The sequence below is a fragment of the Haliaeetus albicilla genome, chromosome 9, assembly GCF_947461875.1.
Source record: "Haliaeetus albicilla chromosome 9, bHalAlb1.1, whole genome shotgun sequence".
NCBI classification, from domain to species: Eukaryota; Metazoa; Chordata; class Aves; order Accipitriformes; family Accipitridae; genus Haliaeetus; species Haliaeetus albicilla.
The window spans coordinates 19,055,549-19,070,557 of NC_091491.1; the positions used below are offsets into that span (position 1 = coordinate 19,055,549).

The 15,009-nt window shown below is 44.4% G+C and overlaps 1 protein-coding gene across 2 annotated transcripts in view; it reads right to left on the reverse strand.

The window, feature by feature from the left end:
- Positions 1-15,009, reverse strand: part of GPC1 (glypican 1) — a 231,916-nt gene that overhangs the window by 122,846 nt on the left and 94,061 nt on the right. For both annotated transcript variants that reach the window (XM_069792007.1, XM_069792008.1), the window contains exon 2: positions 592-750. In XM_069792007.1, the coding sequence (XP_069648108.1) occupies positions 592-750 (159 nt within the window). The remainder of the gene's footprint in view (positions 1-591; positions 751-15,009) is intronic.

Sequence of the window (15,009 nt, forward strand, 5' to 3'; positions counted from 1 at the left end):
TTTGGAGAGTATGTTTCTCTACGACATCTTATGTGCCACAGCCTCTAAAACCCTCACTGCTGTACAACGTTTTCTGGTATTTGTATGAAACTGAAAGGTATAAGCATCTAATGTGAACTAACCACCTCTTCATTTGCAATCTATGTGGAAAGGACAAGAAAAAACCATGCCTCCTTAAACCCTCCCCACCTAGTGAGGGCTATCCACTCACCTTTACCATATTGTTCAACTTACAGCTCAAGGCATAGTGCCAAGTTTTACATCACTACCTCAAATGTTACGCTGCTGTGGTAAGACTCGATTACGCCATGCTTGTAAAAGCTGTGTCGCTGCCAAGGTATGCAATTTGTTGGTATGAGTGCCTGCCAGCATCCTTCAATGGCTTCACTGAAATGAAGTTCTCAAAATGACTTGGTCTTGCAAAAACACTGCCAGAGGTACAATTCCTATTGAAGGTCAACATTTCACGCAAATTATTGAGCAAGATGCAGAAGAAGGCAAGTCAAGCACGAATCCCTGGATTGAACAGTGCTTGGAAAGTTAAGTAGTGACTGGATCCTGAGCAAGGGGAACCGAGCAGGTTTTACTTACTGTCAAAGCTTCTGTGCTGCGCTGTTAGGGTCGTCTGCACAGAGCGACCAGCCTCTTTCATCATGGCTTCAAATTCACTTCGGCTTTTGTTTGCAAAGTTCTCCTCCATCTCGCTGGTGCAGCAGGTATAGCCTTGTGGGCAGATTCGCAGGTGCTCCCCTAAAATGAAAGAAAATGTAGTTGAATGGCCAGGTCTGGAAAAGGAAGGAATTCACTCCAGACAACCTCAGCATAGAAATATTCCAGCTCCCTAGTAACCTCAGACTTTACATGTTTACCCCCTAATTTGAGTTACCCTGCATTAGTACAGTGGTTGGTGTGAATGCAGTTACAAATTTTCTCACTGCTGATTGTGAGGGAAGGAAAAGTGAAGGAGACAAAATTCATACATGGGGCAAGGAAAAGGGAAATATAAGTGTCTCCTGCTCAAAGTCTGCCCTAGAATTCCAGCTCTGCCCTAGAACTCCAGCTCTGCCTAGAATTCCAGAAAACATGGAAGTCTCTGATTAAATGACATACTAGTTGTCCTCATTAGACTTAACATGTATATTAGAACAACTATTTGAAAAGACTTTGTCAAGAAAAAACCCCAACTCCAATGCGCTCACCCTCCTCCCAAACCAACCCACCCAAAAAACCTATCCTGAGAAGGTATTTCCATAACCAGAGAGGTGAGACAGAGACGTGCTGAATGCCAGTGGAATTTGGGTGACTAATTCCCCTCCACACATTTTGAAATCTGCCCATTTACTATTTTTTCAATGAAAAATTTATCTCCCAGAAAGAGATGAGACCACCCAAGAAAGGGTTGCTATGACAATCACTGACTGAATATACCCTGTGCTATAGGGAAGGACAGGAAAGGCAAGAGGACTCGGCAGTCAAATTGAAAAATTCTTCGGTATGGGAGCTCCTCCTGTCCTCTGCAATCTCTTTATTGTGGAGAAGCAAGCGTTTGCATAGGCAGAGTCAGCAACATTTTAAAAATAATTGCCTAAGTTCTTATGAGTCCTTACAAACAAAGACACATCCACCTGCAGACACACCCTACATTTCTCCTTACCCAGCAATAAAATTCATTTGAATGAAATCAAATATCAGGGTTATTTTTTTTAAAGAATAAAAAACCTCCTTGTTCCAAGCATGCACTGAGATAAACCAATTACAAAGAAGTTACCATGCTTAACATAATTTGATTGGGATTGCCAATGATTTTGCTGGCAGTTTTACAGGACTGCTGTCTTAACGTCATAGCTGAGCTGAAACATATATTTAAAATCGTGTTTTATCTTGTGTGTCTTGACAGCTTCAAATCCTGAACTTGCACAGTCCTACAGAGTTTCCCATTAAAGTCCTTAGCTATTTCCAGGATAGAACCCTTAGCAAATGGGTGCCTTAGGGTAAAAGCTCTTTGAAACTGGGCATGCGTCCTACCCTCGTGAATGCCATGTCATTAGTAGCTTGACTAAGAGCAATTTTGACCAGAGTGCTCTGTAGTTGATGTATTTTAGGCAGAAGCCATTCAGGATGAGTTTGCATTTTGCTGGCCCTTGGGTTCCTGCTCACAAACAGCTGTGGAGCAACCTCTGCAGGGTGCTGGGGTGACCCTGCCCTTGGAAAACAGGTTATCATGTGCATTTGCACTGACAGAGCAGTCTTCCTGCCTATGTGATGGGAATTGCTGCTCACCAGCTTTCGTAGGAGAATAACTCCCATCATCAGGCTTGTGTCATGCTCCTGGCTGAGAGGAGCGTCAGGGAGGGCAGTGTGTCCCGTGGGCTCCAGTCTCCCATGGGACCCCCCTCCCAGTGCCTGTGAGTACCCAGGCATCACTGTGCCACACCGTCAAAGCAACAGGAAAAACAGCAACTTGCTTCAATATAAAAAATAGGAGTCAAATATAAACATCCTGTGGCTCAGCACTTGTCATATCAAATGCAATTTAAGTTACAGTGCCTGCCTAAGCCTTTCCTTCCTTTATAAACCAGGTTGTTACAATTCATTCTCTGAGCTCATTTCTGTAAAGCTGCATTTGTACAAGAAGGTCATAGTGAGGATTGCTGACGTGTGACAGGCAGGCAGAAAAAAGGGAGCAGAAATTTTTGACAAGACACAGCTTTGTTTCCTGTCACGGCAGATTAAAACTTTCTTCTTGTCCAGCCTCTTCCGTCCGATTTCTGCTGCCACAGGATTTGTGACGAGGATTGAAGTTTTGTTGACAGTTGTTTTACTGCAGTATGCATCCTTCCACACTGCCTTGGTGCCCTCAGGACAAAAGGCCTTTTCAGTGTCCGGCCTCTCTGAAAGGACTATAAACAAGGAAATGGATCCCAAAGGATCCCAACGGTTCCCAAAGACTGCCTTTACCGCCACCGGCTCAGTTGCTGATAAATTTTGCAGATGAGGTCCTGATCCTGCTAGCCCTTGCACTTGATAGCACCCAAAAGCATGAGCACTTCCACCACTTCTCCATGTGCTGTTACCCACCAGGGCTTGCAGGTTCAGTGTAAGCCACGAACAACCCTTTAAAAATCTCCTGGTTTGGTAAACCAAGATAAGGCAGTGGGAACCGACTGCCTGGGGAACCCCCATCTCCTGGCCTGCTGTCAGTAAGCAGGGTCTGGCTGCACAATGGTTTCCCCTACCTCCTCAAGCAGGATTCGTGTGGGAGACCTGCCTGAAACTAGGGAGAGCAAACATGGCCGCCCCAGCAAGGAGACTCCTACACGTTTGTCAAAGCTGCTGGTCAGGTGCATTCTCCCACACAGGCTTTAGAAACGAAAGAAAGGGGGAAAGCGTGGGGATTGCCTCTGGGGAAGAGCAGGGCCTGGCCCCAGGAGGAATATGGACGGGGAGGAAGAGCCCCATGCTGCGGCCCAAGCTCCCTGACAAACAATAAAGAGCAGCAGAAGTGTGAGGTGCTCTAATTAAAACGTGACATGACCAGACAAAAACCTCCACACTCCCACCCCAGGCAAAGCAGAGTGCATGTTTCAGCAGGGTGGCATCAGTCCAATACCTTGCTGTGCTAGCAGAGCTTCAAATAACCTCCAGCCAGCCGGCACCACAAAACAGAGGAAAGAGACAGAGGAAAAAAAGACAGAAAGCAAGGGAAAAGTCACACCCATAGCTAAAATTGCTTAATTTTACACAACTTTGTGAATGGAATATAGAATTTTTTAAATGCTTGAATTCAGAGCAGTTTCAATCCTTTTTGAAGGAGCATTTATCTTAGCTTTCTGCAGGCATTTGTATGGTACTCGGCACCACAGCACTTTATCTCAGTGGGAAGCAAAGTTTTTATCATTTGTCTTTGTAATTCAAAGTCAGTGCACACAAAACAGTCTTACAGCACTATGAAAATGCTTTGCTTTCTTTGCTTTTTAACCTGACCCACCCTTGAAACATTCCCTATTATTATTTAACCTTTTTTTTATTGACTCTAAAATAAATGCACTCTTGACTGTATTTTTGCTCTCCTTTTATTTCAAAGTTCATTTGTTTGCTAACTTGACATTATGTCATTGCTGAAACTGCACTATAAATATCTCTGGGTTCACTTGGCAGGAGATTATCTGCAGATATCTATGGAGAGCTAGAGGTGTTTTACAAGGAGTAAATCTGCAAGATACAGTGTATGTTCCCTCCACTGCTGCGTCAGAGAAATTTCTCCCTGTATACAGCTGATGTGTTGCTAACCGCTTGCTTGAGAGCACATGCTCCCAGCCCCTGCAAGAGCTTTACAGAAAGGCAAGTGAGCACGGCAGAAGCCAAACCAGCAGCAAGCAGAGGGCTGCTCCAAATCTCCTTGAAGATAACAGATACACTCAGTGACTCAAGCCAACTCTGGGTCAGGCCCAAAGAGAATTACACTATCCCATAGAAGTCTGTAACTGAAACCCAGCCATCTCTCCCAGCTCTTGACTTGCAACCCCCAGCTGAGCAGCCCTCGCAGTGGAGCACGGAGGCGCTCAGGGTGCATTCGATGGCTGAACTAATACAACCTCCGCACTGTCCTAAGCACTCTGGATTTAAGATACATTTGTGAGTAAGAGAAGATGCACTTTGGGATGCTCGGCTTCCCTTCAGAAAACTATTGGCCTGCCCAAGCCTTCAGCAGCCAAAATGTGTGGTTCAATCCGGGTACCCCTGAAAGAGCCGGCCCTCCTGCAAATGCTGCCGAAGCCGGGGTGGGATGTAACCCACCGACTTCACGGTCTCTTGGAAACGGAGACAGGGCAGAGCATGCATGAAAACAGCATCGAACAAACATCTCATTTATGATTAACTGCCCTGGAGTGGAAAGGAATAGGCAGGAGGCTGATGACAAGAAAATATCACACTGCCTGGCTATGGGCGTGGATTGTCCTTCAAACGTCCCCTCAGCTGGCTAGGTTAGCAGATCATTTTGGCTATCAAATTCGTTACTGCATTTGAGAGTGCTGAATATTAAATCACTTGACCACTTTCCCCTCAGGAACGGAGCCAGGCTGCTTTGTGGCAATGTCCCCATAGAGGGAATAGCCATGCCCACAGCCACCACTGACATGAGCTGAGACGGGGCTCAGATCCCTGCTTCTTCCCCCACGTGTTCCTGGCCTCACTGCCCTGGCCCATGCAGGCTCCCCTTGGCCGTGGGCCCACCTGCCACAGGCTGTGCCGGGAGCCGCTGCAGCCACGGCGTGTAGTGTAACACACTGGGGCTGCAGGATCTCAGCTAACTGAGTTCAGAAAAGCTCTCTAGCTGTTCACTGCTGCTGCATTTCACCCCACCATGAGGCTCCATAGCCACAAAAACAAGAGAGAAGGCCAGTCCCAGAGGTGTAAAATGCAATACTGAGAGAAGCATCCTTGGCTCCTTTAACCATGTAAATAGTGCTATTTCTATCCTTCTCACAGGATGTTGGAGATTGAATTCATTACAATGTTTGCAGAAGGTTTGGGGTTATTTGGATGTGTCAGAGTATCTAAAAGCAAATCATTACAAAATCATTCCTCCCAGAGGTTAATTTATTTCAGGCTGTGATAAATCCATCATGATTCTTCCCTCATATTTGTAACCCTCCTCCCACTCGCTCACCAAACTGCTCCAAAAAGTCATCTCATGCTCCTAGATCAAAACTGAGCCCCGGCTGCCTCAGTCCAGCCCTGCCCCCCCCATGCTAGGACACCTACAGCCCAACCCCCCTCCTCAGGGGTTTCTGGGTGGACATGTCTCAGGCAATCAGTCTTGCTGAAGTCCTACGCTGCTGAGATCCCCCTGCCAGGCACAGCAGGGATGCCAAGACACAGCCCCCAGCCAGGTACAGCCAGTGAGCACGACAGCACCGGGCAACAGAGGAACTCCAGTCCTCTCCTACTGTCCCTGGTAGGCACTAGAGTCTGTTGCCCTCTCCCTCTTCACACTTAAATCCCATCCAGGCTAATGAGCATCACAGCCAGGAACTGAGGACAAAACAGTGTAATTCAGATCATGGCTTTTTTTTTTTTTTTTATCTTCTTTTTTTTTTTTAACTTTGTCAGAGCATCTGCAGCTGATGCAAAACGAGCCTGGAGGAGGTGCAGATGTTAAAAATACCTTGCAAAGAGGTAGTGCAATGAAAGTAAATCCCCTTCCTTATGCCTCACAGCTTTTCCTGCTTCAGGTGTTCCTGTCCCCATCTCTCTTGAAATATGTATCTTTAAAGAGAACATGATTTAGTGCATGCTGATAAGTATCTGACAGCACAGCCTCTAGCACTAGTACCACGATGCTACCCTGAAACCCAGTCTTGTCACAGATAACTCCTAGAGGAAACGGGGGTACCCAAAAAACATTTGGACAAGGAGAGAATTCTGGCTGACTGCCCTTGGAAGAGCTCTTCATGCCCTTTTCATTCTAGATGCACCGAGAAACATCAGCTGGCAAGCCACTTCCCAACACTGACACCCCATAATATTTGTGTAAGGTGTCTGGGTGTACAGCTGGTCTCTCATAGTAGCTGCTAACATCAAACTGAACTGGTTACTAGACTGCTCTATTAAGGAGAGTGCAAATCAGGAATTTTCCCATATTGCAAAGGCAGGTGTTAGCTAAGTACTGTGCAGCCTGTTCCTTTGATTTGCAGTCAGCTGCCGGCAAAGTATGATACCTTCTATTTTATGATTATGTATTGAGAGTATCGTCTTTTTTGGCTTCAGTTTGTGCATAATGTCAGAGGAATCATAGCAGGCCTGAATGTTAAGTACTGTATGGCAAACATTCACACTTTGATAAAAATGCACTGAGCCATGTTCTCCCCAATCTTAGAGATACCATGGGTTGAGGATATGCATGGTAGGGCAGGACTACGGGCTGGCCAAGAAATAAGGGGCAGAATATGGTCATGAGGAAGGGCTGTGCCCATGTGAAGTCATGATTTTCCTGCACTTTCATACCAAGAAGCACTCTCAGGATAAGAAACAGAGGTGGCAGGGTGTAGCTGGGAACCAGCCCCGCCATGGACTTGGTGAGCATCTTGGATGAGCCAGACTGGGAGCTAACGCAGCGAGGGGGAGAGGACAGCCAGAGAGAACCTGTCTGCCTCACCAGCACCCTGCAGAAACCCCTCATGGACCTCACCATGTGCTATGTAGCAAGACCCAGGTTAACCTCAGCCAGCCCAAGGCTACTGCAGAGCAGTGTCACAGCTCACACATGGAGGACTGCAGGGAAGAAGCAGGCGCTGTCTCACCTGCTGCATCCATGCTGGCCTCCCCACACACATTGCTGCTGCCTCCTGGCCTCAGTAAGGCAAGAGGGATTTGACTCTAGCACAACCAACTCCTGTTTCTCTTTGCTGCTGCTGAGGGAGTAGCTGAGTATCTTGAGGGACTCATAACAAGAGCATGAAGTCTCTTCAAGCTGCACACCACAGGTCTGAATTTGTCCCGTGTCAGCAGCTTTTATAATGCCTTACCATCTGATGGCTTGTGCTATCTGAGATGAACTAATGTTTTCATTCCAGATAAAGAAAACAAGCACTATGTTCCACACCAGTGATAAAAACAGCAAACTGGAAAAAATAGCTAGAGAATATGCTTATTCTGTTAAAACAATGCACATGTTTAAGACAAGACAATAGCAAAACATTAAATGCTTATTCCCACAGCTCACCATTCAGACCAGGATTATAGCAACAGAAGTGATCAACCAAGAGCAGATAATCTGTAAGATTTGCTCTTTCCACTCCTTACCTTTCTACTCCTACCAGGATTTAACAAACTACCAAAACACTGTTAACCAAATAAGACAACTTAATCTGGCTACTGCATGGAGTTGGCTCCCTACCAGGTTAGCACTGTTCTGTAATTGCATCACAGTGAAGCCCGGACACAGTGAATAGATACAGGTATTTCTGAAAAATATCACAACTGGCATCCTTGGAGCAGAAAACCACTGATGGGTGGGAAGGCTTTGGGACTGCCCTGTTTCCTATCAACACAGGCTATTCAAGTCAGCAGCCTGGTTCCCAGGGAGCCGGGCAGGAGGGTGCAGGGGAGGCTGAATGGGAATTTCCTCTGTATTTGCTCTGTTCGTGTGTCAGAATTTTTCAGGCTCCAAGGCAGTCAGCTCAGTGTCACACTCACACTAGAAATGTGGTATCAATTTGTTTAATCCTAGAACCTGATGTCAGAGGAATTTATAAGGCAGGCAAACATGGGCAAAAAAAGTTAATTAACAGAGGGGAAAGAGCCACCTCTGTGTCCTGGAAAAATATCAAGTACCGAGTAGATAAGAGTGCCTTCGGAAATGACAGTCTGAAAATCCTAATGTCACCTATGTATGCTACAGTGGCAAACTGCCCAAAGAAAGGGAACAGAGAAAATGTCACAAATGCTGACAACAGACTTGATTCTTCCTGAAAAGATCTGCACGAAAGCACTTTACCCACGCATTGCTCCTTTGGGTTTTGGGAGTGTCTTTCTGAATGAAACAGAACACCCCTTCCCATCACACTGCTCCCTCAGTTTCTCACTCAGGACCCAGATCTGCCCTTAGCTACATGGGTCTGACTCTACCTCCAACTGCAAGCTGTGCACATGCAGCAGGAATCGGCACAGGGTCCAATGATGCAAGCCTGTTTTTAAGGACAAAGTAGGAAACGCTTCATAATCTGCAGTAGAAAATACCTTTTTTAGTGGTTTGAGAGAGGAAGGAAAGAATAAGGGCCAAATCCTCAGGTACCACAAGCAATGAAGGACCTCTATCTAGCAGACCTGACTGAACACACCAAAACCCAACACTCCTCAGGGTCCTCTTCTGGGCACTGGATCCTCCGTTGGGGAGCTCCTGAGCAGGTCTCTGCTCCAGCAAAGGAGATGATCCATCATGAAAGGCTTCAAAGAGGAGCCGGGATATGGTCTACAATTAGCACTCTCCAAATACATGAGTCTTGAAAGAAGCCTTCAGTTCAGACTAGACTAGTTGCAAGGATCATGGAGAAACACACAGGGAGTTCACTGTTACACTCTTTCCTCTCCCCTTCTCTGAAAAACAGAAAACTCTTAAAAAGAATCTTAGACAAGGGAAGAATTATCTTGTCTCTTCACGTAACACTTGTGGGGATGTATTGAAGTTGTGTGTCGTAATCCATCACTATCAACCTCTTTCAGAGTTGTCCTGAGCACATCAGCTTCTCACCAGATGTTTTGGTTCTTTTTTTTCTCTTTTTCTTCTTGGAACAAAGAGTCTTTTTATCCTCGGTTTGATGCAATCTAAAATAAGATCAAACTGGAAACCTATCACTCTTATCAGATGCAGCTTCGTTGGAGGCTTCATAACAACATAAATATGTTATTACATAGGAGGCAGAGCAATTCATTAAGCAGAATCTTTTCTTCCAATTCCTTCTCAGAAAAATACCTACTGGAGAAACTGTCAGCTCTTCCCTGTGCCCTGGCAGCTTGCTGCCAGAAGGATCAGACTGGAAAAGGAATCTCAGTAGTAAACTGAGGATTAAAGATGCATTTCCCACTAAGAGGTTTAAGAGGTGAAGGCTTTTGGTTTATTCTCCATTTAAAAAAAAAAAATAAAAATCCATGACAGGAACTTGATGAAGGGTTTGGTCAAAACCAAAAGGCTTTTCCAGTCCCACTGCTGAAGCCCTGCAAGGAAAATGGTGATACTGCACTTTGGGCTATTTTGGGATAAAGAGACTAAGGAGCTTCAGCAAGCTTGTAAGATTGTTGCTTAAGAACGGAGAGGGCTTGTAGCCAGTCCCAATCATTTCAGTGCAAAGAACAAACTTGGATTAACCTCTCATGGAGAAGTCAGCGTTTAGAGAACATTTCCTTCTAACCCCAGCAAAGCTGCTCAAGCAGTAGGTGCTGGTGTGAAAACCATGAAAATCCATCTTTCTGGGTCTCAGACACATGCTCAACACTGGGCTCCTACAGAGCACCCCCTATTTCTTATCCCTCTGTCCCCCACACAGGATGCTGTGATGAGCAGGACGTACCACACCGGAGGAGGAGGCTGGGCATGATGCACAAGTGGGCTGCCACGGCTGCCCACCTTGATAAGCCACACTCCTGGTTGCTAGCTTGCCCAAGTGAGGACCGCACGCTGCCTCCTCCTGCTCAGCACAGCTACAGACACTAGCACTGGGGACTGCGTGGGTGGCTCGTTCCCTTCCTGCAGGAGGATGTTTGTGTCCAAGAAGGATCTTGCCTTCTAGCAACAAAAATCTCCCAAGGGAAAATAAACAAACTAAAAAACCTCAACCACTCTGTCTGCTGGTAAGAATGAAAATGACTTCTGAGTTTGCAAAAAAACTTGTCTTTAAATAGTTATTAAACAAACTAAGTTCTTGGATCTGAATCTCATTCTGAGAGTTCACAAACCAAACTGCCTATGCCTAAAAATTTAAGAAATTACATTTAATGACACTCATTAATCTTAAATTCCATAAATGTGTGTACACTTTTCAAAATAAAAAATAAAAAGATGCATGTCACGAACTGTCTGAACCCCACAAATTCAAGATCACTCTTTTTTAGATCTTTGTAAAAATTTAAAAGACTTTACCTATGCCAAGTTGGCTTGTGCCATAAATTAGGAGTGCTTATACTTCCTCTAAATCTCTTTGCTGTATGTATTGGCAGGGATGTGGGAAGGTGCAGGATTGGAGGGGCAAATTCGGGTTGCTGTGGGCTTTTTCACTTTGCAACTTGAAGCTTTTATCAGCCCGAGAAATGCTTCTTTCTTCTTTAGCTATTGCTTTGCTTTATTTGTCACATAAATGTTTTGGCCAGCAGCAAAAGTGCTGAAGAATTGTGGAGCTCTTTCCTACAATTTGAGCAACCGTGAAAGGAAATGGCAAGTATGCGGTAATCTTGCGGGAACATGAAATTGCAGACCTCCAGTTTGACAAAGCTGATGCAGTTGATGCAGAACTTGGATGGATGAGTACCAGCATCAAGGCTGGAGTCTTGCAGAAGCCTCTGGCCACTGCACGTGAGAGATCTGCAGCAGAAGGAATTTAATATGCTGCCTTCACTTCCAGTTGCAGAAGCACGTAGGTGAAACTTGTGCCATCGCTCTTCTTTTTATGCCTCCATCTCACCTTCCAAAAGCAGATTACAGAAAGCTGCCTGTAAACCCAAAGATGCAATGGTTATTCATAAAGAGCTCTACTTCTACCCTTAAAATTAATCCAGTGGTATGAGGAGTTGAGGGCATCAGTCTGGTCCTGCCACAAACGTTTCACGAACAGATTTCTGTTTCCACAAACCATCACCTTTCACCCCCGCACAGAGGGGTGACCCAGAGGACCAGGCTTAAACTGGGACAAACATTTAAAACTCCAACGCCCTGCTAGATCTCAGTGTGGCTTATAGTGCATATGCCCAAAATTTTACCAGAGAAATTTATTTCAGGCAACTTCTGTTTGAAAACTTAATGGAAGTGTAGCTGTTCTCCCCTGAGCGTCGGGAACAGATGACTAAGAAATGTTGCCAGTATCTGTCTTTCAGTGAGATTAGTGTTGGGTTTGTGTGGTATCCTATTTATAACTTTGACAAACAGCTCACCCAATCATTTCATACTTAATCATAGCTGCCCAGCTCCCTTCAGAGAAAAGCTTTTCAAAAAGTATGTGCCAACATAATATGAACAAAAGGAAGCAAACCACAGTCAAGAAAAAAAGACCTTGCTCTCAAAACCAGCAACCAGCAAAAGCTCATGAGCTCTACAGAAACCAGGTCTTGGTAAATCATAAGGCATAATTAGAGTGTCATTATTCATGGGACTGCATAGCTATAGTTAGTCAGTGTTTCCACTGTAAACCCCTATTTTCATAGAGGTTTGCAGCTCAGCTGCAAGGAATTTGTCTGTGATGAAATTTGGCAGTAGAAATTTTAGAGCAAGGATTTTTATTTTTTTTTAAACCATTTAAAGATTCCCACACACACACTTTCAAGTCCCCTCATACTTCTGAGGCTGTAGCAGTACTCAAAGAAACAAAAAACACTTCTCTCCTGTTCTTTGATGTTTAGTTTCTGTGCATGTCTTTGTGTGGTTAACAGGATCAAAAATATCAATTTAGCGGGCATTTTCAAATATAGAAGTCTTAAAAAATTGAAGTTGCAATTCCCACAACAATTACAACTCAACTTTCCTTTGGACGTATTCATAAGTATTACTATCTATGGTGTTAATTGCTATGCATTATGGGGTCTTTACACTCAGAGTAAACCCTGCATATTCATCTAGTGCCGAAGATGGGTTTACATTTCATGGGACAGAGCTGTTAGATTTCTTTTACGTTTCTTTACATCTTTCTTTCTTTGAAATAACATTTTCCAGGGATTATAAGAGATTACTTTCTGCTGGACTCGCCCTTAAGACCTACATTTGCCCAGCTACTTCCTCCCCGCCTACCCGACTCTTCCATTAGGGCTCACATTTCAGCACATACACAGGCATGGTTGGGACCACTAAGAAGAAGCATGAGGAAGGGAAAGGGACAGGCAAAACATCTCAATGGGATATTTTATCCCAGACAATATTAAATAGAGCCTTTCACAACATTTTCAGCTACTCAAGAGAAACAGACTGCTGTTTGCATTTGTCTGAACATCAGAAGAATGCATTTGCTCTTTTCCAACTGGCTCTGGCTGAAGCATCCTAGAGATTCAGCATCCCTGGATATGAATGAGATTTACTTTCACACATATGGACCACATGCTAGCAAGGTACAGCAGTCTCTGGGCACTATGCCTGGTTGTCACTGCATGCCACAATCAGCACACATCAGAAGGTAACTGCTTCAAGTGCAGTTCCAGCTCAGAGTGGTGGAACAGTTACCCAGCTTGAAAAAAACAGTGTAAAACTGTGAGCTTGAAGACTTGCAAGTCTCAGTCTGGAACTGGATCACTGTGAATGGTCTGAGTGTTCATATGAGTATCTTTGGTGCACAGGTTTTTAAAGAACAAACTAGTTTATCCAGGCAATTTGATTTTCTAGTGAAACAGATGCCACTGTGTAACACCACCATGCTTCAAACAGTGTATTCCTGGACCTTGATGTTGGCACATGGGAAATTGGGCCACCTCTGAGCTTCTACCACCTTGCAATGCTCATGCCTTCCTTGAGCTTCCCGCCCCAACACTAATGAGCTTCCCCTCGGACAGCTTGGCAGAGGTGACAAAGATGAGAGTGTTTGCAAGGTACCACTCAGCATTCCTGAGGGCAGATGTCACCAAGCTCTCTGCGATCCCAATGCACTCTTCAGAGGACTAGAACAGCAACACAATCTCTTCTGATTGGGAGGAAAGCAGACACACCACCACCTTGACCACTGTGATTTGTGGAAACCATAAAAGAAAAATTCTCCTTTTAGATGAAAGTACTTATCTCTGCTACAAATTGTAGCAACCACAGTATTTGTATTACAGCAAGGATCTGAACTCCTGCCATGTCTTAAAAACAGTACAAAGCAGAATTCCTAGATATACTACTTGAATCTGCTTTTCAAGGTGGTAGTTAGAAATTAAGAGGCAAATGAACTCAGTAAGATTATTCATGTACCTTCAATCATTTACAGGAATGTTAGCAAGATCTTGGCTTCAGAGGGCTGGATCACGCTTTCCCACTGCAACCATTATTAACCTAACATAACATGTTCATAGAGTAAGAGATGATAACGATGCTGTAACTGGTCTCCATAGAATATCGTTATGATTAGGGAATATCTTAGAGAAACTGTCATTCATTAAGCACTCAGCTAAATGCATAAGATGGGTGAAGGAAAAGCTCTGTAATTTCAGGAATTTATAACTTGAAAAAGATCCATTCTTGACATTTTGGTTGTTGGGTCTTTTTCACTTGAGTGTTGCTAAGAAGTAGCAGGTTCAGTTTAAATGCAAACTGCACAATTTTTTTCTTCACCTCTTTTCCCTTAAATGTAAGCTTTCAGTCTTCTGCAGCCACCTTAAAAGACATCATGGGCCAGTCAGTAAAAGATGCAACTTTTAAAACCTAAATTTAGTTCTCCCAATACAGTGTATCCAAGTAGGCATATTATTCCCAGCTGGGAAAATCTGTAGTGCTTCAAAGTGCATCTCATACATCAAGTCCCAGGTACTTAACTAGGATGAAACCCAGGATCCCAGTCAAAGTGGCAAACTCTCCTTTTGATCCCTCTGTTCTCACTAAGATGCTTTTCTCTTGAATAATCACATTCTTTGTGCATCACGGCACAATAATACTGTCACCAAATTTTTCTTTCTCGTCTTAGCAAAAAAGAAGGGACCATCCCCAGGATTCAGAAAGCAGTTTTATCAAGTCTGCAAGTCAACTCCACTTCCAGATTCAGTTAAGCCACAGGGAAATGTTCTTGGCACTCTTAAAGATGCAATATACTACATCCACACATTCACCAGTCTGGCCACTATTAGCGTAAGTCATGAATGTAATTCAAAAGCACTTTCTCTTTTTGCAAGATCTTAAGAAAAATATAATACCAGTCTGACCAGTAAGTAAATGACACTGTAACTACCACCAAGATCAATATGTTTTTCAGCAACGCCTTGCAGCATTCTTTCCCTGGCCCTGCCCACCTCTTGGCTTGTTTCTGAGCTACTTACATAAAATGAAGTACCCACAGAGAAGCAAAAGCTCCTAGAGCAGAACACTGTCATACTTGTGTGCAGGTTGCTTGCCTCTCACCAGCTAACTATGTGGCCTTTACAGACCAATTTGGCAGGAAACTGGAGAGGATTTCCTCCTCTGAGCACTCACGGAAGTAAACACTGTGCAATTCTCCTGGTTTTGGTGTTTATAAGCAAGCCATGTTTCAGCCTTCAGGCTTCCCCAGGGTACTGCTTAGGGACTGCTCCTCTCCTACCATATGGGCTCACACAGCTTGAATGCCAGTCACGGTGAGCCTCAGTGAA